This window comes from Hemiscyllium ocellatum, chromosome 18 (assembly GCF_020745735.1).
Source record: "Hemiscyllium ocellatum isolate sHemOce1 chromosome 18, sHemOce1.pat.X.cur, whole genome shotgun sequence".
Classification (NCBI taxonomy): domain Eukaryota; kingdom Metazoa; phylum Chordata; class Chondrichthyes; order Orectolobiformes; family Hemiscylliidae; genus Hemiscyllium; species Hemiscyllium ocellatum.
Window position 1 is genome coordinate 73,633,843 of NC_083418.1, and position 24,460 is coordinate 73,658,302.

The following is a 24,460-nucleotide window of genomic DNA, read 5'->3' on the forward strand; positions in this document are numbered from 1 at the left end:
CCAATCAATATTTGGAAAGAAGCAGCTCCCCATAACAACAGCCCTGCTACGTTTGCACTTTTCCAAAATCTGCTGGGTTATGAGTTCTTTGATCTTCCTACTGGTATTAAGGGGTCTGTAGAAAACCTCCAGTGAGGTGGCTGCTCCCTTGCTGTTCCTAACTTCCACCCATACTGACTCAGTAGATAATCCTTCCTCGACAACCTTCATTTGTATAGCTGTGATGCACTCCCTGATTAGCAATGCTCACCCCCTCCTCTTCTTTCCCCCCCACCCTGATCATTTTAAATGCTCTAAACCCTGAAACATCTAGCAACTATTCCTGTCCCCGGGAAACCCACATCTCCAACATCATAGTCCTAAGTACTGATCCATGCTCTAAGTTCGTCACTCTTATTTCTGATACTCCCTGCATTAAAGCAGGTACACTTTAACTGATCCCTTTGTTCTATCACAAAAAATACCTTCTCAATAGATTTATTACATCCTGTCACTGCCTCATCTACAACTAGCTTACCCCCCCCCCCCCCCACCAAAAGATATGTAGCTCTGCTTTGCACCCCTCTGCCAAACGAGTTTCAACCCTCCCGAACCAGGGCAGCACAGTGGCTTAGTGGTTAGCACTGCTGCTCGGGTTCGATCCCTGTCACGAGCGACTGTCTGTGTGGAGTTGGCACATCCTCCCTGTGTCTGCGTGGGTTTCCTTTGGATGCTCCGGTCTCCTCCCACAATCCAAAGATGTGCAGGTCAGGTGAATTGGCCATGCTAAATTGCTCATACTGTTAGGTGCATTAGTCAGGGGTAAATATGGGGAATGGACCTGGGTGGACTTGTTGGGTCGAAGGGTCTGTTTCCATACTGTAGGGAATCTAATCTAAAAAAAACACTTGAGCAAATCTCCCACCCAGAACATTCAGGTGCAACCCGTCCTTCATCCCCATCTTCATATGACAAGCAGAACTGCACATAATAGTACAGGTGTATTCTAGTCAAACCAAAATGTAATACATGTTTAGTGAATTAATTCCTCTTTGTTTCAATTCTATCATTCTAGAAAAGTTACAAAGAGCTCTGATACATGGATGGGTTTGTTTTGGTCTTATTGAGATTCATCACAACTTGCAGCAACTTGTGGAGTTTTCTGTTCAGTTCCCTTTGTGCCTCTGGTCCATTTAGATTCTTGTTTTCCAGATAGTATGTGACCTCATTTTATTTAACACAATGTAATAGCTAACATTTATCTTTATTGATATTTTGATTCCCTACACTGGATCTAGTCAGACATTATATTATAAAGTGTAAAGAGTCATTTCGTAAATTGATCCAAAATTGATATAAAGATTTACGTTATGTTGAGATGTCAAATTATTAACATGAAACCAAATAGGAGCCATAGTAGAGGAAGGCTTGTGAAAAAGCTACTTGGCTCATGTTACTCAGTGGAATATATACAATTTGCTCAGAAATATAATCTATTCAAGTAATAACCACAGATTGATCTGCTTAGAAAATAAAAACACTTTGAAGGTTCCTTGATTTTAGAAGTTAATGAAATACACCAGGAGACCAATCTAACATAATAATTTACAGGATGTAGCCTGAGAAATGTGAGAAGGGAAATATTTCCTCAGGATTTCACCTGATGCTCTGGTGTTATCTTGGTAAAACTCTAATTGGCTGAGGAAACTCTAGGTGGGAGCTTTTATTGTCTCAGTACAACAGGATTCAGAGTATTCAGCACATCTGTAAATATAATTTACATTTTAACCAATCACGTTGCTGTGGGTTGAGAGTCATACATAACTCAGAGCAGGTGAGGATGGCAGTCTTTAATTCCTTAACAAGGTTGTTACTTTTTGGTCAATTGACAACGGTTATGTGGGCATTTATTAATTCCAGATTTTTATGGAATTCAAATGTTGGTACATGTCCTGGTGTAGTTTGAACGTATATCACCAGAACATTAGTCTGGAGCTCTGGATTAGAACAGTGACATTTCCACAATTACCACATTACTTATCTCTAACGAGAGTCTGTGGTAATGATATGTTGCAATGACATCACAAAATCAAAGGGACAAATGGCCTATTCCTCATCCTTTGGTAATATGTTATTGAAACATTGGATGGTTTAAAGCTGAGCCGAACTTTGATCCTACCACCATCGAAGCAAATGATCTTTCACTCTGGGGATACTGAATTGTGATCTTTCACCATTTATTAGTCAAACTTCTTCTCCCTAGACCAGAAGAACAAAGGCCAATTGTGGCACTAGAGTCATAGATTCATAGAGATGTACAGCATGGAAACAGACCCTTCGGTCCAACTCGTCCATACCAATCAGATATCCCAACCCAATCTAATCCCACCTGCCAGCACCCAGCCCATATCCCTACAAACCCTTCCCTATTCATATACCCATCCAGATGCTTTTTAAATGTTGCAATTGTACCAGCCTCCATCACTTCCTTTCACAGCTCATTCCATACACGTGCCACCCTCTGCATGAAAAGGTTACCCTTCAGGTCTCTTATATCTTTCCCCCCTCACTCTAAGCCCATGCCCTCTAGTTCTGGACTCCTGGACTCCCCCACTCCAGGAAAAATGCCTTATCTATACACCCTCTCCCTGCCTCTCATGATTTTATAAATCTCAGCCTCCGACGCTCCAGGGAAAACAACCTCAGCCTATTCAGCCTCTCCTACATCTCAAATCCTCCAATCTTGGCAACATCCTTGTAAATCTTTTCTGAACCCTTTTAAGTTTCACAACATCTTTCCAATAGGAAGGACACCAGAATTGCACACAATATTCCAAAAGTGGCTTAACCAATGTCTTGTACAGCCACAACATGACCTCCCAATCATGTACTCAATACTCTGACCAATAAAGGAAAGCATACCAAACACCACCTTCACTATCCTATCTACCTGCGACTCCACTTTCAAGGAGCTATGAACCTGCACTCCAAGGTCTCTTTATTCAGCAACACTCCCTAGGACCTTACCATTAAGTGTATAAGTCCTGTTAAGATTTGCTTTCCCAAAATACAGCACCTCGCATTTACCTGAATTAAACTCCATCTGCTACTCCTCAGCCCATTGGTCATTTCTAATCAAGATCCTGTTGTAATCAGAGGTAACCTTCTTTGCTGTCCATTTCAGCTGAAAGCAACTGAACTGTGATATTCTACTGATCTGTATATCTTTAGTAAACCCCCAAAGCATCACAGAGCTCACTGCAGATGAAAACAACTTCTGGTTTGCATTGTCATGATTAATCTTCTGATGCATTTGAAATCAACACATTCTTTCAATATCCATTCTTCTCCTTCCTGAGTTGTCTGCTGAAAAGCCGATCCAACTCGCAGCAGGATGGTCTCTACCATGGGTAGGTCTAGTTCCTGAATCCACCCTAGCCAGAACATTGATCAATCCCATGAGATTAGCGCTAATCTGTCTCACATTGGCCATGTGGCCAACTTGATGAACCAATCTTTGCCCCAAAGGGGTTGTACATGCATGTTGTAGCTGAGGCCTATGGAGTATGCTGGAAGAGGCACCACACGGCTAACCAGGAATATCTCCCTATCTTAACCACCTGCTATTGCCACATGTTGGAAGAGTTTGCAAATTGACAGCCAACTGGTGTGGCTGCGCTATGAGCACGTCTTCCTTGGCCATCAAATCCTGGAGTGGGATGGTCAGAGCTTTTAGCTCAGATGCAGAGATATAAAACCGTAGAAAAGAGGAACAGGAGCCATTCAGCACCTTGAACAATGCTAAACAAAAAATCCTCTTTCAGCAAGTGCTATGGTAATCAAAATATACACAGTGGTATGGAATACTCAATACCTTAGAGGTTTGAGGCCTAGATTGTTGTTATCTCGAGTATAAACATTGTACTCAATGTGATTGATAGTCAAGACACTCATTTCTGAAAATAATGTTTCCTAAATTTTATTCACCGTGGTAATAGTCTTGGTATTCTTCCTATTTTTGCTGACATCAATCTGAATTTTATTCCTTAACAAGTTAATCATAAATAATAAAAGGAGTAACCCCTCCAGTTTTTTTCTAGAATTCAATAGATGCTTTGCTTCTAGTTAGAATCCCCACAGTGCTGAAAGTGGCCATTCAGCCCATCAAGTTTGCAACGACCCTTGGAAGGGCCCTCATCCACCACATCCTCATAGTCCCCCAGATGTTTTTTTTAACCATAGCTAACCCACCTACCCACTGTGGGGCAATTTTGTTTAGTATAGCCAATCCGCCTAACCTGTATACCTTTGGGCCATGGAAGAAAACCAAAGCACCTGGAAGAAACTCACACAGTCACGGGGAGAATGTGCAAACTCCACACAGACAGTCACCCGAGGCTGGAATTGAACCCAGGTCCCTGGCGCCATGAGGCAGTAGTACTAACCACTCAGCCACCATGGCATCCAAACCTTTCACCATTTCTTTAGATTCCTAAATGTACAAAACCTTATCTGGTTCAGTTTTGAATATGCTCACTGACCGGCTGTCTACAGCTCTTGAGCTTTGGCATTTCAAAAGATATACAAATCCCTGAATAGAGACATGTTTCTTCACCTCATTTAAAACTAATCAATTCTTACCCTGAGTCTACGGCACCTAATTGTGGATAATAAGGAAAATAATCCCTCTGAAAATCTTATGTTTTCGATGAGATGAACTCCAGTTCTAGCCTCCCTATTTTCTTAATTTCTCCTCATTGATTTCTAGAAAGAGATGTTTGCCCAATCGAAAATCACACCTTGAAGCAAGGCTATCCTACAGGTGAGAAGTCCAAAAACATGCATAGCACTGAGAAAATTAAACGCAGGGAGGGGAACAAGGCCTGCCTGCTGTGCAATGTAAGTGTAACCCACTGAGCACAAGAAACTACACATGGTGTAAAAAATTGTCATCAGTCATAAAGATTAGTCACTTTGCTGTGAAGCAAGTTTAAGTGACTGCCAGGCCATCTGTTTACATTCCGGAATTAACTGCCAGATTTCTGAAAGTAATACATGTCCATCTTGCAAGACTTCTTATATAATGCTAACTCTTTGTATTTGGGGAGTTTAACCATATGGTCTTCAGCTATCCAATGACCGATCTATTTAAACTCTCAAAAACAATTCTGTATAATTAGTGCCAATCATATTGAATATTCCTAATGACTGATCCAGATTGATGCTAAAACCTGTTCCTTCCCAGCAATAGTCTCATTTTAAGCAACATTATATGTACGAATAAGGGAAGTGTCCTGATGAAGATTACTGAATTTTTTGTCTCAAATTGTCTTCCCTAAAGATGTTTTTACTCAATGGCCACTGCTCTGTTTATCTGGATCCAAACACAGCTCACCACAAATGTTCTCATTCCGATCGTCAAGAGGCAGTAAGAGATTATGCAATTTTAATCGATCCAAACGATCAGAAACAAAAGCAAAGTTTGCTGGAAAGGCTCAGTCTGATAGCATCTGTGCAAAGAAATCAGAGTTAACGTTTTGTGTTCAGTGACCCTTCCTTGGAATTAGGTAGCTAGGAAATGATTTGTCTTTTATGCAGAGGATGGATTGGGGAATGGGGGAAGGAGTAAACAATAGTGGGGATAGGGCCCAAAGAGAGCAATTTCCTTTTTTTTTGTTTTCAATTTCCAACATCCACAGTTCTTTCTGTAAACCATTAGAATTGGGTCATACCCAATTTTCTCCTTCAGTGAATTCAAAGAAAGATAATATTATACAGTGGTAAAGTTAATATTTCACTGAAATGCAGCAAGTTAGATCATCTAGTGAGATCGTACAAAGCTACATTGTAAGAAACTTTACTGTGTCTCAAAGCAATATCTTTTTGTATTCAGATGAATGAGGAAGTTTAACAATAATTTCCATCGCACTGACAGTCTACAGAAAAATAATATGGAGAAAGTCAGGACTGCCAATACTGGAGATTAGAGTCGAAGAGCGTGGTGCTGGAAAAGCACAGCAGGTCAGTCTGCAACTGAGGAGCAGGAGAGTCGACGTTTCTGACATAAGCCCTTCATCAGGAATTATGTGCCTTATTACAGAAAACACAACGATGCAGTGCAAACAGAAAAAAACAATTAGAGCATAGTTTAATTCAGAAGATCGAGAAAAGGTCTTTTTGCACTGATTGGCAAAAGGTTATACAAGTGCCGATTAGCAAAGGTTATACAGCAGCCGATTAGGCACTCCACATTAAATTTTTGTTCTGAAGATGAAGGAGTTTTGTTTTCAGTCTCTTGTATCTGAGTATAAATGCTTTGATCTTTTAGATGAGAGACTGAGTGTAATGGCGATTTCCCACTCAATGCTTTGTTCTAGGCCTGCCATGTTTAATCCTGTGATCAAGTTTCAGAGATAAAGAGTACAGGGATCCAGATCAATTCAACATTCATACTACTTCGTACGGGGAAACACAAAATATTCAAACACTCTGAGTGGACATTGGTAAACAAAATGGCAAAATATTATGTAGTTGTTTATTGGTTGCCCTTTGGAGGGAAACCAGAAGAGGTTTACAAGAATGATTCCAAGGATGGAGGGCTTGTCATCAGAGGAGCAATTGAGGACTCTGGGTCTGTATTCAATAGAGTTCAGAACGATGAGGGGGAGGGGTTGGGGCGGGGATCTGATTAAAACTTACAGCATACGAAGAGACCTCAATAGAGAGAACGTGGAGAAAATGTGTCAACTAGTAGGAGAGACTACAACCCAAGGGCACAACCTCAATATGAAGAGGTGATCCATTAGAACTCAGATGAGGAAGAATTTTTTCAGACAGAGGGTGGTTAACCTGTGGAACACATTTCTGCAGAGGGCTGTGGAGGCCAAGACATTGAATGTATTGATGACAAAGATAGATAGGCTCTTGCCTCCTAAGGGAATCAAAACATGTCATCCAAAATCAAATGACAGAGCAGACCTGATGGGCCAAATGGCCTAATTATGCTTATATGTCTTATGATGTATCACCTTATAATCATAAGTCTCTTTTCTCTCTGAAGTTGTGCACAACTGAGTGTCAAATCTGAAAAATCCAGCCCAACATAGTCTTTCAAAATGGCTGGCTGGAGGTGAGACTAGAAAGGGTAGTGGGTTTGCCCGGGGACAGAGGCTAGATTACAAACTGGGATGCTGTCAGGTACAGAGCTGGACTTGCCTGTAGGACCACCTCGGGACCCTGGCATTATGTCCAACATTTAAGAAAAGAAAATAAATGATGAAAGACCCTTTCATACCTTATTGTTCATCGACCGCTCATTTCAAACACTCCCCATGTCCATTTCATGTCACTTCATGCCCTCTATTCATACCCCTCCTTGCCCCTCAAACCCTCATGCCAAGCTATGCCCCGTTCCATAACTCCCATATCCCTTAATGTCAACTTCATGCCAAATCATCTCAAACAAGCCTCCATCCATTACTCTCTATACTTACCAGGCAAATTCATTTCGTATCTACCACAGACAGACCTGAGGACTCGTGCAGAGAGAAGATAAAGATCATACTATACTGAGAAAAACATTCCTTGTCTGAAGATTTCATTTGTTGCACTTGTATTCGCTGAACAACAAAACTTCTTAGACAACAAACATTGAATGCAGAAACAGAAATTGCAGGTGAAACTAAGCAGGCCAGGCAGCATCTATGGGAAGCAACAGCGTTAACATTTCACATTCAGTGACCCCTCCATTCGAACATTTAATGCAATTGCAACAAGCTTTGAAATTCATTGCTCCACATCAAAGTGTCAAAAACCCATTTGTTTGCCATTCAAACTCAAAAGTGGAAACAACATTACTGTGGTGTTGGGCTGTTGTACAGAGGGAAGCTGTTAATAAACACCCCTTAGCTTATGTCAACAAACAGAGTAAAATAGCTAGCAATTTTTTTTAAAAACACTCCATTTATTCTTTTCAAAGATCTAAAGGGTAACATCTGCAAATGCCTTGTCAGTTTTGGCAGTTCTCTTTTCCAGGTCTCTAGGTGCCTGTGAACATTATCTTTAATAATTTTAATCGCTCTCTTTGACAGGTTTGGCAGTTGGTTTTGACAAGCCTGTTGACTGTTCCAATCAGCTTGACATTATGGAGTTCATGAATTTTTTGCACATAATTATACCCACTTTTAGCAATCTAAAAGATGACCCAATCTCTCCCAAGGAGCATGTTACTTCCACAAATGGCATCTCATCTGGCCGAAGGTGTCTTGGGGGATCATACCTACAAGGACACCTTCCCCCTCCAAAGGGATACCTTGATCTTTCAAGTGAATTCATAGAGTTCGCACCTGCTCTGAGCAGACCAAATCTGCACACACTGAGTTTCACACTAAAGAGATGCCAAAATGCAATGGGAGGCAGCTACTGATGTAAATGGACAGTTGCCTTTGCAAACTGCCATGCTTGTGTCTTGGCCTGTCTCCAAAGACACCCTCGAGAAACATGTTCGGGAGCAACGCAGGAGAGGTACCACCATTCATATCAGCCGTTTTTACTGCTCCAAACGTGGACCCCAATTAAAAATTACATCACACATACAGTTGGCAAACACAACATGGAGTCATAGAATTGCTAACAGTACAGAAGGCAGCCATTTGGTCCCATTGACTTTTTCCTGTTTTTAAATCAAGAGCTACTCACCTGCTGACCACTCTCCATAACCCTGTAAAACCTTCCTGTGAGGTGACTCAGAAATCACCATTTCTCCATTCTTAAAACTCTGGGCTGATTTTGCTGTTTATTCATTCCATCAGTCCTGCCTGCCAACACATATAATTATCGACCTGGAATTTGCTTACGTAGCAGGCTGGCGTGGGATGTAGGACATACTTAACCTCAATTAACTTGCTAAAGAAAATGGTTTTTTCTTCAATAAGTTTCCACTCAAAGATGCTTTTGGGTGAGGTGAACAGAATTGATCACAAAAGGTTGAGACAATTCAATGCCACTATGACAAAGTTCCAATTTCTACAGACTGACTCTAGTTATTATTACTTTTTTAAAAGAATTCTGAATTATCCCAGCAATCCATTAAGTTTTGATCAGTCACTCATATTCTGCGGATGCTTCACATTATTATTACTGAACTCGATCTCGAGTCCTGAAGGCTGCAGGAACCTTCAGTGGAAAAGGAGTTGCTGTCTTCCAGCTTGCACTGTACCTCACTGGAGCACTGCAGCAAGCCCAAGGCAGAGATGCTGACCAGGGAACATTGGCGTATGCTGAAGTAGCAGGCAATAGGACCTTTCATACTCAATATCGATTTCAATAATTTTAAGGCCCGAGCACCTTCTCCTGTATCTTTACTCCAACCCCCACACACCAGGCCCCGTCATTACATATCATCATTCCTGATGAAGAGCTCCTGCCTGAAATATCGATTTTCCTGCTCATCAGACGCTGCCTGACCTGCTCTGCGTTTCCTGCACCACTGCAGTCCTCACTTTCGCCTGTCATCACATGGGCTGCTACCACAAGCAACCCATTGCCAGCCACTAATGGTCACCATTGGCAGCTATTCATAGCCCCAGGTTGACCTCCCCGCCCCCACCCCCCCCGCCCCCGCCCCCCAACCAGATGTCCATCCAACTGTTGTACCCTCTCTGGTTTCCATCTCTACCTATCATTTACTTTACCCCTTGTCCACCTGATACTCAGCATATGAGTTGCTATTCTTCTGACTTGCATTAAGCCTCACTGAAGCACTGCAGCAAGCCCAAGACACAGATGCTCACATGGCAAGCCCAACACACTCTGCGCCTTACAGTCTTATAGAGTTAGATAAGTTCTCTATGGTCAAAGAGATCAAAGGTTATGGGAAGAAAATGGGAGAATAGGGTTGAAAATCTTATTAGCCATGATTGAATCGTGATGCAGACTTGAGGGGCCAAATAGCCTCATGTCTGTTCCTATGTCTTATATATTTGCAACCTTCTACTAGTTGTAATCAGGTCTGAAGAAGGGTCACTTCACCCAAAACAGTAACTTTGTTTTCTCTCCACAAACACAACCAGACCTGTTAAGGTTTTCCAGCAACTTCTGTTATTGTTCCTGATTTCCAGCATCTACCATTCTGTTTTTCTTTTGTTTTGCAGGTTTGGAGCTCATGTTTGGATGTGTAGTTGTGATGAATTTAGCAAGAAACCTGTTGGTCTTTTTGAAGATTTACAAGACGACTTCTCTGGAGCAACCTGTGTCTTCCAAGATTCCAGAGACATCTGCCTATCTTGGTGACACTTGTTAGGGCATGCCAGAGTGCTGGACTGGTAGCCATTTGTACATAAGCATGTTATTTTTTTCTGTCTAAAGCCAATGTTTATTGGCCAAAGCTGTTCTTTTCTTTTCCCAAAGTGAATCAGTACAGGGGAGAATTAATTTTTATTTTCCTCCACTTGGTATGTGTGGTTTCAGATTATGGGGAGGGATAAATAGTGATGTTTTTGCATTACAAACCAACCCATCTTTATTCAATGAGTTTTGTTTCTCAATCAATCAATAGTTTAGTGTTTATTAAAGAATCCTGATTGATGGATCTATATTTTTTAACTCTCATATGAGAAAAGTGAACAGGTACCCATATCAGATCTGGGTATAACAAATGAATTCATGTTGTGACTCATGGGGTCTGGAGAGAAACAGTTCACTCTTCTGATCTTAACCATAACACGAAAGATCGACATACAAAGAAAATCAAATAGAACTATTCCAAGAAAGACCAAGTCAAATACAGCACAATTTACCGTACAAATTTTCATCTGCAATTTTGGAATACTAAATTCAATTCTAATCTCCCTGTTATAGGAAAGACGTTGTGAAACTTTAAAGGGTTCAGAAAAGATTCAAAGATAATGCCAGAGTTGGAGGGTCTGAGCTACAGGGAGAGACTGAATAGGTTGGGGCTATTTTCCCTGGAGCTTTGGAGGCTGAGGTGTGCCTTATAGAGATCTATAAAATCAAGAGGGTCATGGATAGGGTGAATAGGCAAAGTCTTTTCCCTGGAGTGGGGAAGCCAAATCGAGATGAGCGCTGTTTCATTGCAAACATACAAGTGAATTCTGACAAGGTCAAACTACAAAGTAAGGCTTATGCCTGAAACATCGATTCTCCTGCTCCTTTGATGCTGTGTTGTGCTGCTGCTGTGCTTTTCCAGCAACACATTTTTCAGCTCTGATCACCAGCATCTACAGTCCTCACTTTCTCCTACAAAGAGTATTCCCTGAGTATTCATCCCTATCTCTGTAATTTCTACCAGACTCACAACATAGTGAGCTCCTCTAATTCTGTCACCCACTCCCCCTCCCAATCCTTGATCTTAACTGATCCATTCCTGATGGCTGTGCTTTTGCTTGCCTAGATCCTAGAATTTGCTCAAATAATTTTTATGGCTCACTACATTCACATTTCTCTTTTGGAACATTCCTTAGCACTTACCGCTTAGGAACATAGCAGCAAGAATAGGCCATTCAACTCATCAAGACTAACCCGATATTTAATATGTTTCATGGCTAGTCCAACAGTGCAATGCCTTTTACCCATTCCATCCCCATAACCCTGTATACTACTGGTAAACGTGAATCCACCAATCTCGACCTGAAAGAATGAGCTTCTAACAGCCTTCTGTGCAGAGAATTCCAAAGGTTCACCACCCTCTGAGTAAAAAAACATTCTTGGATCTAAATGTCATTCCGATATTTTTAAACAGTTTCTTCTTGTTCTAGATTCTCCAATTGGAGAAATATCTTACCTGCCTCTGCCCTATCTAACTCCTCCAATATTTTGTAAGTTTCAATCAGATCCGAACCCATCCTTTGAATCTCAGGAGGATACAAGTCCAGTTTACCAATCACTTTGACCATGCTTTTGCTCATCTGTTCTAATAACCCCTTGTATGACTATTATGAAGGTGTAAGTGTGTACTGTACCTTTAAGAGAGTTGAAAAGCTAGCAAGGACGGACAAAGCAAAGAGAGTCCTGAACAAACTAAAAACATGACACTTGGTCAAAACAAATAGCTGCAGATGAGTTGCCATGGAACAAAAACAAATTCAAAATCTGCCAGTTTAAATTGTGCACCAAGTGGGCGGCACGGTGGCACAGTGGTTAGCACTGCTGCCTCACAGCGCCTGTAGACCCGGGTTCAATTCCCGACTCAGGCGACTGACTGTGTGGAGTTTGCACGTTCTCCCCGTGTCTGCGTGGGTTTCCTCCGGGTGTGCGGGTCAGGTGAATTGGCCAAGCTAAATTGCCCGTAGTGTTAGGTAAGGGGTAAATGTAGGGGTATGGGTGGGTTGCACTTCGGCGGGTCGGTGTGGACTTGTTGGGCCGAAGGGCCTGTTTCCACACTGTAAGTCTAATCTAAATCTAATCAAATTTGATTTTAGTATTTTGACAACATCAAAAACAATGAAATGATCCAATGTTTTGGTGTGTAAACCAGACATTTTGAATAGTTAGAAGAACTGCCAATGACATCCACAAATATAGGCTGCTAACTGAAGAGCTCTCTGAAAGGTACCTGTCTGTAAGAAGTGTGCACAGCAGAACATCGAAACCAACCTGGAGAAAATCTACAGAATAAAATCTATAAAGGAGAATTGAAAAGCTGATAGGGTTTTGAAACATGATTTTTTTTGTAACTCTTAATCGGGATTTTTCATTGAACCAGCAATATAGAGTGGGAGATAAAAGATAGGTTCAAGAGAAAGGAGTTGTAAATAGTTGTTGGTTTTAATATTCACTGTTGGACTGAAAGAATGAAAGTTGTTAATGTTTACTTTAAATTATGACCTCTGGCATAATTCTTTGCCATTCAACTTTTAACAGATTACAGCGTGAGGTGAATTTGAGTTTGTTTTTGTTTCATGGCAACTTACTTGCAGCTATTTATTTTGACCAAGTGTCATGTTTTTACTTTGTTCAGAACTTTCTGTGCTTTGTCAGTCCTCTGCTAGCTTTTCAACTCTCTTAAAAGGTACAGTGTCAGATTTAAATTAGCTGAGGGGTTTAACATGTCATAACAATGACGCACTGTGAAATATTGAATTTTTTTTTAATGCACTCATCCTGGGGTAACTTATTACATGACAGGCACAATATCAATTCAAGTTGAGACTGACATAACACTGTACCAATTTCTTGCAAGGAGAGAGAACACACTGTTCATAATCCAAATTAGCAAGAGCGATCATTTTGAATCCTCTCAAAAGAATGGAACATGTTACAGCTATTCAAAACTTTAGTCAGACCACATTTGGAATATTGCGTGCCACAATAGTTCTGGTCACCACACTATTGGAAGGTTGCTTCAGAAGAAGTGCAGAGATGGTTTACCAGGATGTTGCCTGGTCTGGAGGGTTTTATTTATGAGGAAAGTTTGGGTAAACTAGGATTGTTCTCACCAGAGAGAGAGAGAGAGAGAGAGAGAGAGAGGTGGAGAGGCAACTGGATAGAGGTCTACAAAATGATGAGAGGACTAGATGGATTGGACAGTTAGAAGCTTTTTCCCAGGGTGGAAAGGTCAACTACAAGAGCACAGATTCAAGATGAGATGGGGGAAGTTCAGGGGAGAAGTAAGGGAAAAATGTTTCACAAAGATGGTGGTGCATGCCGAGAATGCACTGTTAGTGGAGCAGGTGGAAACACGTAGGTTAGCAAGGTTTAAGGCATATTAGACAGACACATGGACAGGAGGCAAACAGAGGGATAGAAACAGTGCATGGGCAGTACATTGTGGGTCTAAATAAGGATTAGAATTGGTGCAGGCTCATCAGGCTGGAGGGTCTGTTCCTGTGCTGTATCGAACTGAACTGTGTTGTATTGAACTGTATTGAACTGTGTTGTATTGCATTGTGTGATCAGCCATTTTTGTTTAAGACCTAAAAAGCTGTTTTATTGCAAACCTTTCTCACACATCCATTTTAGGGTGGAACAGTGGCTCAGTGGTTAACACTGCTGCCTCACAGCGCCAGGGACCGGGTTTGATTCCAGCTTTGAATGACTGTGTGGAGTTTGCACATTCTCCCAGTGTCTGCCTGGGATTCTCCCCGGTGCTCCAGTTTCCTCCCACAGTCCAAAGATGTTAAGGTTAGGTGGGTTGGCCATGTTAAATTGTCCCATAGTTGTCAGGGGTGTATAGGTTAGGTGCATTAGTCAGGGGTAAATGTAGAGTATTAGGGTAGGGGAATGGGTCTGGGTGGCTTACTCTTCAGAGGGTCAGTGTGGATTTGTTGAGCTGAAGGGCCTAATTCCACACTGTAGTATTCTATAAAGAACCTGATTCATTATACAGAGCTAAAGTGGCACAGCCCTCAATTAACACTACAGTGGGATAAAATGATTGCTTCACACAGATCAGTCGAGTCAAACTCTGCCAATTGCTTCAGTCATAAGCACACTTTGAAGTTACCTTCCTGTTGGCCTGGTGAAACGGATGTCGGGAGCTGTTTTTACTTGATAGCATTCCATTCTCTGTAGTTCTGGGAGGATTCATGCCAATAAACGGAGGCTGGTTCTTTAAAACTCCAGATACACAGAGCTGTGCCACCTCCTTCAAAGCCTTCAGCTGAGATTCCTGAGATAACAAAGATCACAATCTAGTTAAATCCCATTACACCATTAACTCGTGACTGTTTTTAGCTTTTTGCTATTGATTACAGGAAAAACCAAATGCTGCAGACCCACGGCCAGGACCGACTTCACACTTGTGGATTGTTTGTCAATTGGTTTGCTTCTCCTTGTTCAGAAGATAACGTGCACATTTGCTCTTGATTCAGGCTGCTTGATAATTTAACCTCAACTTCCAATAAAAATAACTGAATAACAGATGCACATGATAGAAGCTTTGGGAAGCACACTTTGGCGTTGTGAGGTCTGAGAGGATTTGGGGGTTTTGGATCAGCCTTTGACCCTTTTCCCAATATCAATAACAATATCCTACACGGGCCTTCAGAAACTTCCTTTACTCATCACCAGCTCAGCAAGTGGAGTTAAGAGGTCACGTTGCAGCTGTAAAGGACATTAATGAGACACTTTATGAATGCTGCATTCAATTCTGCACTCCCTACCATAGGAAAGATATTGTTAAACCCGAAAGAGTGCAGAAAAGATTGACAAGGATGTTGTCAACTTTGCAGGGTTTGAGCTATGGGAGAGCTTGAATAGGCTGGGGCTGTTTACCCTGGAGCTTCAGAGGCTGAGGTATGGCATTATAGAAGTTTATAAAATCATGAGGGGCATGGATAGGATAAAAAGCCAAGGTTTGTTTGCCAGGGCAGGGGAATCCAAAAATAGAGGGAAGATGTTTAAAGTGAAAGGGGCAACATTTTCACGCCTCTTATGGAACGAATTGCCATAGGTGGTGGTGGAGGCTGCTACAATTACAACATTTAAAAGGCATCTGGATCGGTATATGAATAGGAAGGGGGTGGAGGGATATGGGCCAAGTGCTGGCAAACAGGACGAGGTTAATTTCGGATATCTGGTCAGCATCGACGAGTTGAACTGAAGGGTCTGTTTCCATGCTGTACATCTCAATGACTTTAACTGGATCTGCTGTGAGACATTGCCAGAAACCTTGCAGTTCCACCTTTAACCTGAGCAGTAATGAGATTCATAGGGAGCAAACAGTGGCCTGAGAGACTCGATATAGAATTAGAAGCATGAAATTGCGAGACAATATGCAGTAAGATGAGACCAACATGAAGGTAACAGTTCGGATAAATTTGCACTCAAAATACCTGAAAAGAAAATTAAATTATCTCATCAGCAAACAGCAGCAGAAACATTTAAACTATGATAAAAGTAACATGCACAATGCATGGTTCCTTAGTTTTGTTGCAAGAGGGCAGTTAACCATGGAAATAATGGAAAAGAAAAATCTAGAATGTGGTAGCTAATAGTGTGGGTTTTTCTCCTTCTAGGGTATACTCATTTTGACCACTGCATATCACATTCTATCGCACTAAGGCTCTTGGAACCAGAAATGTGATGAGTTGCACATGCTTTTCGGTTCCCCATTTCTTCAGCATGTGGGTCAGTTAACTCAGTTGGCTGAATGGTTGGTTTGCAGAGTGATGCCAACAGCGTGGGTTCAATTCCTGTACCAGCTGGGGTTATCCTGAAAGTCGTGTTTTCTCAACCTTACCCCTCGTGAGGTGCAGTGACCCTTTGGCTAAACTCACCACTTTTCATCTTCCCTCTGAGAAGAGAGCAGTCCTATCCCTCCTCTGGTGACTTTACCTTCATTAATCTAATGAAGCAATACGAAGGGGAATTGACTTCTACCCTCTGCCTTGTGCTAGCCCCTTTGGAAAAGCTGGATGCTGGGGCTGATTTAGGTTTTCAGCTCTCAACAATTGTGGGGTGAGGGAGTGGGACTGTGACTTCAATTGGAGAGAGGCCTGAGCTAGTTCTTTTAGGAGTGTGACTTTATATGGGCCTTAGAGCACGCTGCAGAAATCAGGACGCAGCTTCCTGTGCCCTTCTCCTGCTGCAGGCACTGAACCAGACCATAATCAATCAACAACATCTCATTGGCACTTAGGTCACACACCAGAGGTTTCTGAATCAAAAGCCAGGAAGGTGTGGTAGCTGGTTGCTGCCACTGGTCACCTTTGATTACATGACCCCTGGTGTAGAAGCAGCAAGTGAAAGGAACTCTCCATTTTAGTTTTTGTTTCCTCATTTTGCAGGGAAATGCACAGCCTTTCAGCTTTGAACTCTTTCCAAGAATGTGGGAGATCAGCAGGTGGATGCTTGAAGGCAGCAGGGAGTCAGATTATCCTGAGGGGACGGATTATGGTAATGTCACTGGTCGAGTGATGCAGAGCCCCGGGCTAAAGTTCTGGGGACACAAATTTGTATCCCATGACAGCAGATGGTGAAGTTTGAATCCAGTAAGATCTCGAATTTAAAGTGATTTTGATGCCAGCCACGTAACTACTACAGATTGTTGTAAGAAGCCACCTGGTTTCTCTGGAGGGAAATCCTCCCTTTTTGCGGGAAGGAAACCTGGCCTACATGCCGACGCCAGACTCACTGTACTGTAGTTGACTCTTAAACGCCCTCTGAAATGGACCGGAATACCACTCAGTTCCAAGGTAATTAGGGATGGCCAATAAATGCCAGCAATTCCAAGAACACCATAAGACATAGGAGCAGAGATTAGGCCATTCAGCCCATCAAGTCTGCTCTGCTCTTCGATCATGGCTGGTAGGTTATTCAACACCATTTTCTCACTTTCTCCCCATAATCTTTGATCCCCTTGGCAATCAAGAACTTATCTACCTCCCATGAATGAATGAATCTCCCAATGCAGCAACAATTAATATGCTGAATTTGCAGAATAGGTTAACACTGCACAAACCATAAGACCATCATGGAGCTCAAATTCTTTTTTGGTTGTCGATCAGAAGCATTTTACATTTTTCAGGAATTGTCTCTTACCCCAAAAGTATTTATTATAATAATTCATATATCATATCACAAGCAAACTGTGAAGAGTTAATCTACAATAGAGTCCATCAATGTTGTACATTTGTTGTTCGTATATTGTAAGGATGTTGTTGCAACAGGCAACACAGTCATGGGAAACTGATTGAAGAACACTCCTTTCACATATTTTCACGTCAGGAAACTAGCAAAAAAATCCAGGGGAGGAATGTATTGGATTCAATATGAAAAATGTAAGCACATAACATAAGAACATAAGTACTAGGAGCAGGAGTAGCCCATCTGACCCTTGGAGCTGATCTGCCATTGAATAAGATTATAGCTGACCTTTATGTGGGTTCAACTCCACTTACCCGCTCTGTCAACGTAACCGTTAATTCTTCTATTGTTAAAAAAAATCAGTCTTAGCTTTAAAAACATTCATTGAAGTAGCGTCAACTATTTTACTGGGCAGGGAGTCCACAGATTCACAACCCTCTGGGTGAAGAGGTTCCTCCTCAATTCAGTCGTAAATCTGCTCCCCCTAATTTTGAGGCTATACCCTCTTGTCTAGTTTCACCTGTTGTCTAGCATCCTCTCTATAGCTACCTTATCTACTCCCTTCATTATTTATATGTTTTTATAAGATCTCGCCTCATTCTTCTAAATCCCAATGACTACAATCCTAGTTTACTTAGTATCTCCTCATAAGCCAACCCCCTCAACTCCATAATCAATCAAGTGAACCTCCTCTGCATCCCCTCTAATGCCTGTACATCCTTTCTCAAGTGAGGAGAGTCAAAGCTGCACACAGTGCTCCAGGTGTGGCCTCACCAGCGTCCTGTACAGATGCAGCATAACCTCTCTGCTTTTAAACTCAATCCCTTCAGTAATGAAGGACAAACTTCCATTTGCCAAAACAGTAATGGTGAAATTAATATGAGTTAAAACAATGACACTAAAATGAGTTGCAGGACTTTAATGAGGATATTGTAGAAGAATTTCTCATAAATAAGATTGCTTTATTTCATTCTAAGATCTCCTTATTTGGGAAATATATTGCTAGACTTGAGATTTATTCATGCCACTATCAGTTCAGATGGAGAGAATCCAGAGCAGAATCTTGTTGAGGGGTGAACTGCTGACCAGAGAGCAGGCTAGAGACACTCACTAAATGAAAGTAAGGACTGCAGATTATAGTTGAGAGAGTGATGCTGGGAAAGCACAGTCAATAAGGCAGCATCTGAGGAGCAGGAAAATCAACATTTCGGACAAAAGCCCGTCATCAGAGACACTCTCTGCCTATTTTCCAGAAGGCCACTTGGAAAACACACCAGTCAGCACCACTACAGAGGTGAGTGCTTTGAAGGAAGAACACTGCATTGTTTTTTATTCAATGGATATGGATATGGCTGGCTTTTGCTCTTCTCGAACTTCACTGAATAAGGTTGTGGTGAGCTGCCTTCTTGAAGTGCTACTATGTGTGTGTTGTGGTCAACCACAGTGCTGTTTCAGAAGGGAGTTCCACGATGCTGACCCATCCACAGAGTAGGAATGGTGATCTATCTACAACTCAGTTTGGTGGGCCATTTAGATGGGAACTTTCAGGAATTGGTGCTCTTGTCTTTTTAGATGGAAGAGGTTGTGGCTTAGGAAGGAGCTGTTGAAGGAGCTCTGACGAACTGTTGCAGTTGGTCTTATAGATGAATCACACTGGTTCTATTTTGCATTGGTTGTGGAGGGAGTGTATATGGAAAATGATGGTTGGAGTAGAAAGTGAGGTCTCCATATGCTGGAGATTAGAGCTGAAAATGTGTTGCTGGAAAAGCGCAGCAGGTCAGGCAGCATCCAAGGAACAGGATATTCGACGTTTCGGGCATAAGCCCTTCTTCTCCCTCATTCCTGAAGAAGGGCTTATGCCCGAAACGTCGAATCTCCTGTTTTTCTTGGATGCTGCCTGACCTGCTGCACTTTTCCAGCAACACATTTTCAGCAATGATGGTTAGAGTGCCAATCAAGCCTATTTCTTTGTTCTGATGACAAACAGTGTCTTCAGTGTTATTGAAGTTACACTCATCCATGTAAGTGGAAAGTATTCCATTGTATTCCTGACTTGTGTCTTTCGATGATGGATTTGTGGAATCAGCACTTGTGTTACCTGCCATAGAATCCCCAATCTCTGACTTTTTCTTCGGAATAACAGAGCAAGACCAAGTAATTCAGCCAATCAACCCTGCCCTGTCATTCATTATGATCATAGCTGATCAAATACTTCAATAATCTATACCCAAACCATTCATATAACCCTATATGCCATGTAATCAGAAATCTAAATATCTTTACTTTAAACATACTCAAAGACTGGAGTGTCACAGTCCTCTGTGTAGAGAATACCAAAAGATTCACAACCCTCTGAGTAAAAATAATCCTAATCTTGGATCTAAGTGGCAATACCCTTATTTTCAAATTTTGGCCCATTGTTCTAGGCTACTTAACCAGGAGAAACATCTTACCTACATCTACCCTACCTATCCCTTTAAAAAATTTGAAATCTTCAATGAGGTCACTTCTCATTCTTTGAAACTCTGGAGAACACTGGGTCAGGTTTGCACAATTTCTCTTTATAAAACCAATCCAGCATACTCAAAATAAGACTAGCATTCTTCATTTCCCTCCCTTCAATGACAATTGACATTTGTGCATCTCCACGTCCAACCTCACCCCTTAAGAACCATTCTGCAGATCTCCTACCAAGTGGGTAACCTCACATCTTTCCACATTATATCCCATCTGCAATGTGCTTGCCCATTCATTAAAGCTGCCCAAAACCTCCTGAATCCACTCTACATCTTCCTCACAACAAAACTTCCCATGTAGCTTTGTATCACCTACAAATCTGAAAATATTACAATACCTCCAAATCAATGATATATGTTGTGAACAGTTGGGGACCAAATACTGATCCTTATGGTTACCCTCTAGTCATAACCTGCCAACATAAGAATTACTCATTTAGTCCCATTGTCTGTTTTGTATCTTGTAGCAACAATGTTTATGTGACTGGTCTACTTCAGCTTCTGGTCAATGGATATTGGTATTTGGGGATTCAGTGACGGCAATGTCAAGGGATAATGGTTGGATGGTCTTTTGTTAGAGATGATCAGTTTCTAGGACATTTGTTGTGAGAATTTTATTTTCTAATTTTTAGCCCAAGCATGGATATTGGGATAGGGACTGCTTCAGTACCTGAGAAGTTATAAATGCACAGTTTTCGAAACCAACTGGTGAACATCCCCATTTCTGACCTTATGATGGAGGGAAGATCATCAATAAAGCAGCTGAAAATGGTTGGGCCTAGGACTCTATCCTGAGGAACTCCTCCAGTGATCTCTAGTGGCTGACAGATGATTGATCAACAATTCCAACTATCTTTCTGTTTTGCAAGCAGGGCTCCAACAAGCAGAGAGCTCTCCCACTGACTCCTGTTTTGATGGACCATCTTGATAGCACATCTAATCAAATATTATCTTGATAACGAAAGAATTACTTTCACTTCCACTTGACAGCCAGGCTTTCAGGTAAGTAACAATGGGAGAGGGTACTTCACTGGGTGGGAGAACAAGGGAAAAAGCAGGTTAAGCAGGTCAGAAATAAGGCCTGTGGGCTTTGTCTGACTCGATATCTAGTCCCTTGCTACCCCATTCCTCCCCACAACTTAAGATGAAGGAAAGAAGATAGTAGAATAATTACGTGCCCTTTTTGCATCAAAGTTTGCCATCAGCAAGAGCAGAAGATTAACTACAGGCCACTCAGTTTAACATTGGGTGTAAGTAAGCTCCTGGAATTCGTATGGAGTGAGAAACCATAAATTCTGGTGGGAGTATCAAGAATCAAGGGATATAACTTAACATCAACATTGAGTTAATATAATATAGCATCAACGTACAGAGGGTTCTGGGCATACGGGTCCACAGATCCCTGGAGGAAGCAATGCTGGAGAAATAGGTGGTCAAAAAGGCATACAGCACACTTGCCTTCATCACCCAGGGTATCGAAAATAAAAATTGGCAATTTGTGTTACAGTTTTACAAAATATTGCTCGGCCACTGATGAAATATTACGTGCAGTTCACATTGCCACATTACCAGAAAGGCCGGATGTTTTGGAAAGGGTGCAGAGAAGGATGTTGCCTGGTCTGGAGGGTTTTAGTTACGAGGAGAGGTTGCATAAGCTTAGATTGATTTCGTTGGAAAAGTGGAGGCTGAGCGGGCAACTTGATAGAGATCTATAAACTTAGGAAAGGTACAGATAGGGTAAATAGTCAGACACTTTTTCCCAGGGTGGAAAGGACAACTACAAGGCACAGGTTCAAGGTGAGAAAGGAAATGCTCAGGGAGCAACATTTAAGGTTTATTTTGATAGACATGTGAACAGGATGAGGGAGCGGGGGTGGGGCAGGGACGAACAGAGGGATAGAAACCATGCATGGGCAATAAGTAGCAGCTCTAAATAAGGACTAGAATCGGTGCGCTGTTTGTGGGCCGTAGGGACCGTTCTTGTGTTGTATTGAATTGCATTGCATAATATGACGATCATCACCTTGCCAGTCCGGAGAGATATTGGGATGCTCTTTCCTATACAAGAGTGAATAAAGTTTTCACTGTTGTTCTGCAAAAAAAACTTTTAAGTGCCAGCATTATTGAAGCTGCCAAATGTAAGGTTGATCAATTGATCAATGCAATACCAAAGCATGTGGTGTAAAGACAGGCAAATGGACCTGAGGTGTAGATTTGCCAAGACATGATTACATTGAAGAGCACGCAGATTACATTGGGTCTACCTGTCTTATTCCTGCTTCTTAAATTCCAATGTTCCAAACTGTGCTTTCATTGACATTCTGAAACTGCAGTGGGCAATTTCATTTTAAACATGGTTATATTCAGTGCCATGTTGGTGTGTTTCCATTTCACAGCCCAGTGGCAGGCAGCATTAATTACAAGAGAGTTGGGTTGGTCATTAGATTATCAAAAAGACAGGAATGAATTATCTGCCAAAACCTCGCTGGCTCAGAGGGGCTGTGGAAATGTTTTACGCCTGCAGGCCATATCTTGGTTGATGTGTCATTGTGTTTTATCTTGCTTTGTCTGGCTTAATGTTGTTTTCCTACTCTTAAACAAAACCTGAAACGAGGGGATGTCAGACTTATGCTTGAAGTAAGCAATAGAACAGAAGTATTCGCCTCCAGATAACATTAGCATTGTAGTTCATTGCCAGGCTGAACAAGTGCTTTCCAATGTTGCAGATAGTTTAGAGAATTGTTATAAGCTCACAACAATAGGAAAACTAATTGCCAAAGTACTTAGCTATTGTCTGATACTTGAGAGCGATGTCATGCAGTTTATCACTTCAGGACCATAAGACACAGAGTCAGGTCGATTCTCGATTTATACAATAAAGAACACAGAGAGAAAAAAAGTACTGAATTCAGAAATTTTTCAAATATGGTTTACGAATGTGCAAAACATTTAGAAAATGTAGAAAATGATTATTTGGGTAAAAGGCAAATTTAACTGGGAGGTGAAAGTCTAGAGATGTTATCACTAGATTATAAATCCAGAGACGCAGGTAGTGTTCTTGGGACCTGGGTTCAAATGCTAGGTTCCAGCACAGGCTGGAGTTTGAATGCAATGAAACCTGGAATTAAGATTCGAATAGTGATCATGAATCCACTGCCAATTGTTGGGGAAAAAAAACCTATCAGGTTCACTAATGTCCTTGAGGTAAGGAAACTGCTGTCTTACATGGTCTGGCCTACATGTGACTCCAAGGGTAACGTGACTGACTCCTAATGACCCTCTGGAATGGGCAATAAATGTTGACCTGACCAGGGATGCCCTCATCCAGTGAATGAATGAAAAAAAAAACCTCTGTCATGTTTTATGATTGGCAAGAATGACAGGAAGATTAGGATTTTGTTTACTTTTGGATTGGATTGAGGGAGGTATATCTTTTGCTTGGTCCTAGGTCAAAGGGATCTGCTTTAGGAGCTTTTCTACTTGCTGAACAAGTGGCTATTGAATGGCCTCAGCAAAACCAAAATCAGTCAAGACATACCACTTTATCCTCAAGACTTCTAACCTTCAGAGAAATTAAGGTACCAGCCATTGATTCTGAGTGGTAACCATGCAGTGTAGCACACATCATGTAAAAGGTTAACATGAAATATCGTCTGCATCATCTGTAATGTAAATGATCACATAACAACAGCGAGATGGTTCTGTGTTAAGCCTCATGTTACCCTGATGTACAAGAGTGTTTTACTAGTGGCAAATTTGCAAACAGTATAGTGTCAACAATTTCTATTGATACTGATCAAGAAGTTAACCTCCCCAAAGTTGCAGTGCGATGATAACAGCATAGGCAAGATTTACAAAGAATTTTTCAACATAATTGTTCACCCCATTTAGACCACTGAAGAATTCCAATTTACCTTACAATTTCAGATTGACTTGGGCTGGGTATGAACTGCTGATGTAATCTTTCACACACAAGAACATAAAGAATTTTGGAGCAGGAGGAAGTCATTCAGCCCTTCAAGAGCACTACTGTTCAAATGAAATCGTAAAGATCTGCAACTGAACTCCAAATATTCACCTTTGTCTCATATTATTTTCATACTTTTGGCATCAAACTTAGAATTATAGAATCAAGCATCATTTGTGAAAGTGTGTTTCGAATTTCCAGTACCCATTGAGTGTTGGAACACTTCAGACCTGAATTCCTGAAAATCCTGAATTGAACTCTTTGACCAGTTAGTCAAAGATTTGAGCTGAATATAAACTCCACAATCAAAACAAAGAACTGCTTCTCATCTACTCTATCAGCTTCCCTTATAATCTCATAAACATTGATCTCTGCATTCCAGAGAGTACAACATTAGTGTGTGTTATTCTCCTTGACAATTGACTCTTGGATTATTCTGGCAAGTCTTTGCTAC

The 24,460-nt window shown here is 41.4% G+C and overlaps 1 protein-coding gene across 3 annotated transcripts in view; it reads right to left on the bottom strand.

The window, feature by feature from the left end:
- Window positions 1-24,460, bottom strand: part of luzp2 (leucine zipper protein 2) — a 383,970-nt gene that overhangs the window by 66,670 nt on the left and 292,840 nt on the right. For all 3 annotated transcript variants that reach the window (XM_060838606.1, XM_060838604.1, XM_060838605.1), the window contains one exon: window positions 14,441-14,605. In XM_060838606.1, the coding sequence (XP_060694589.1) occupies window positions 14,441-14,605 (165 nt within the window). The remainder of the gene's footprint in view (window positions 1-14,440; window positions 14,606-24,460) is intronic.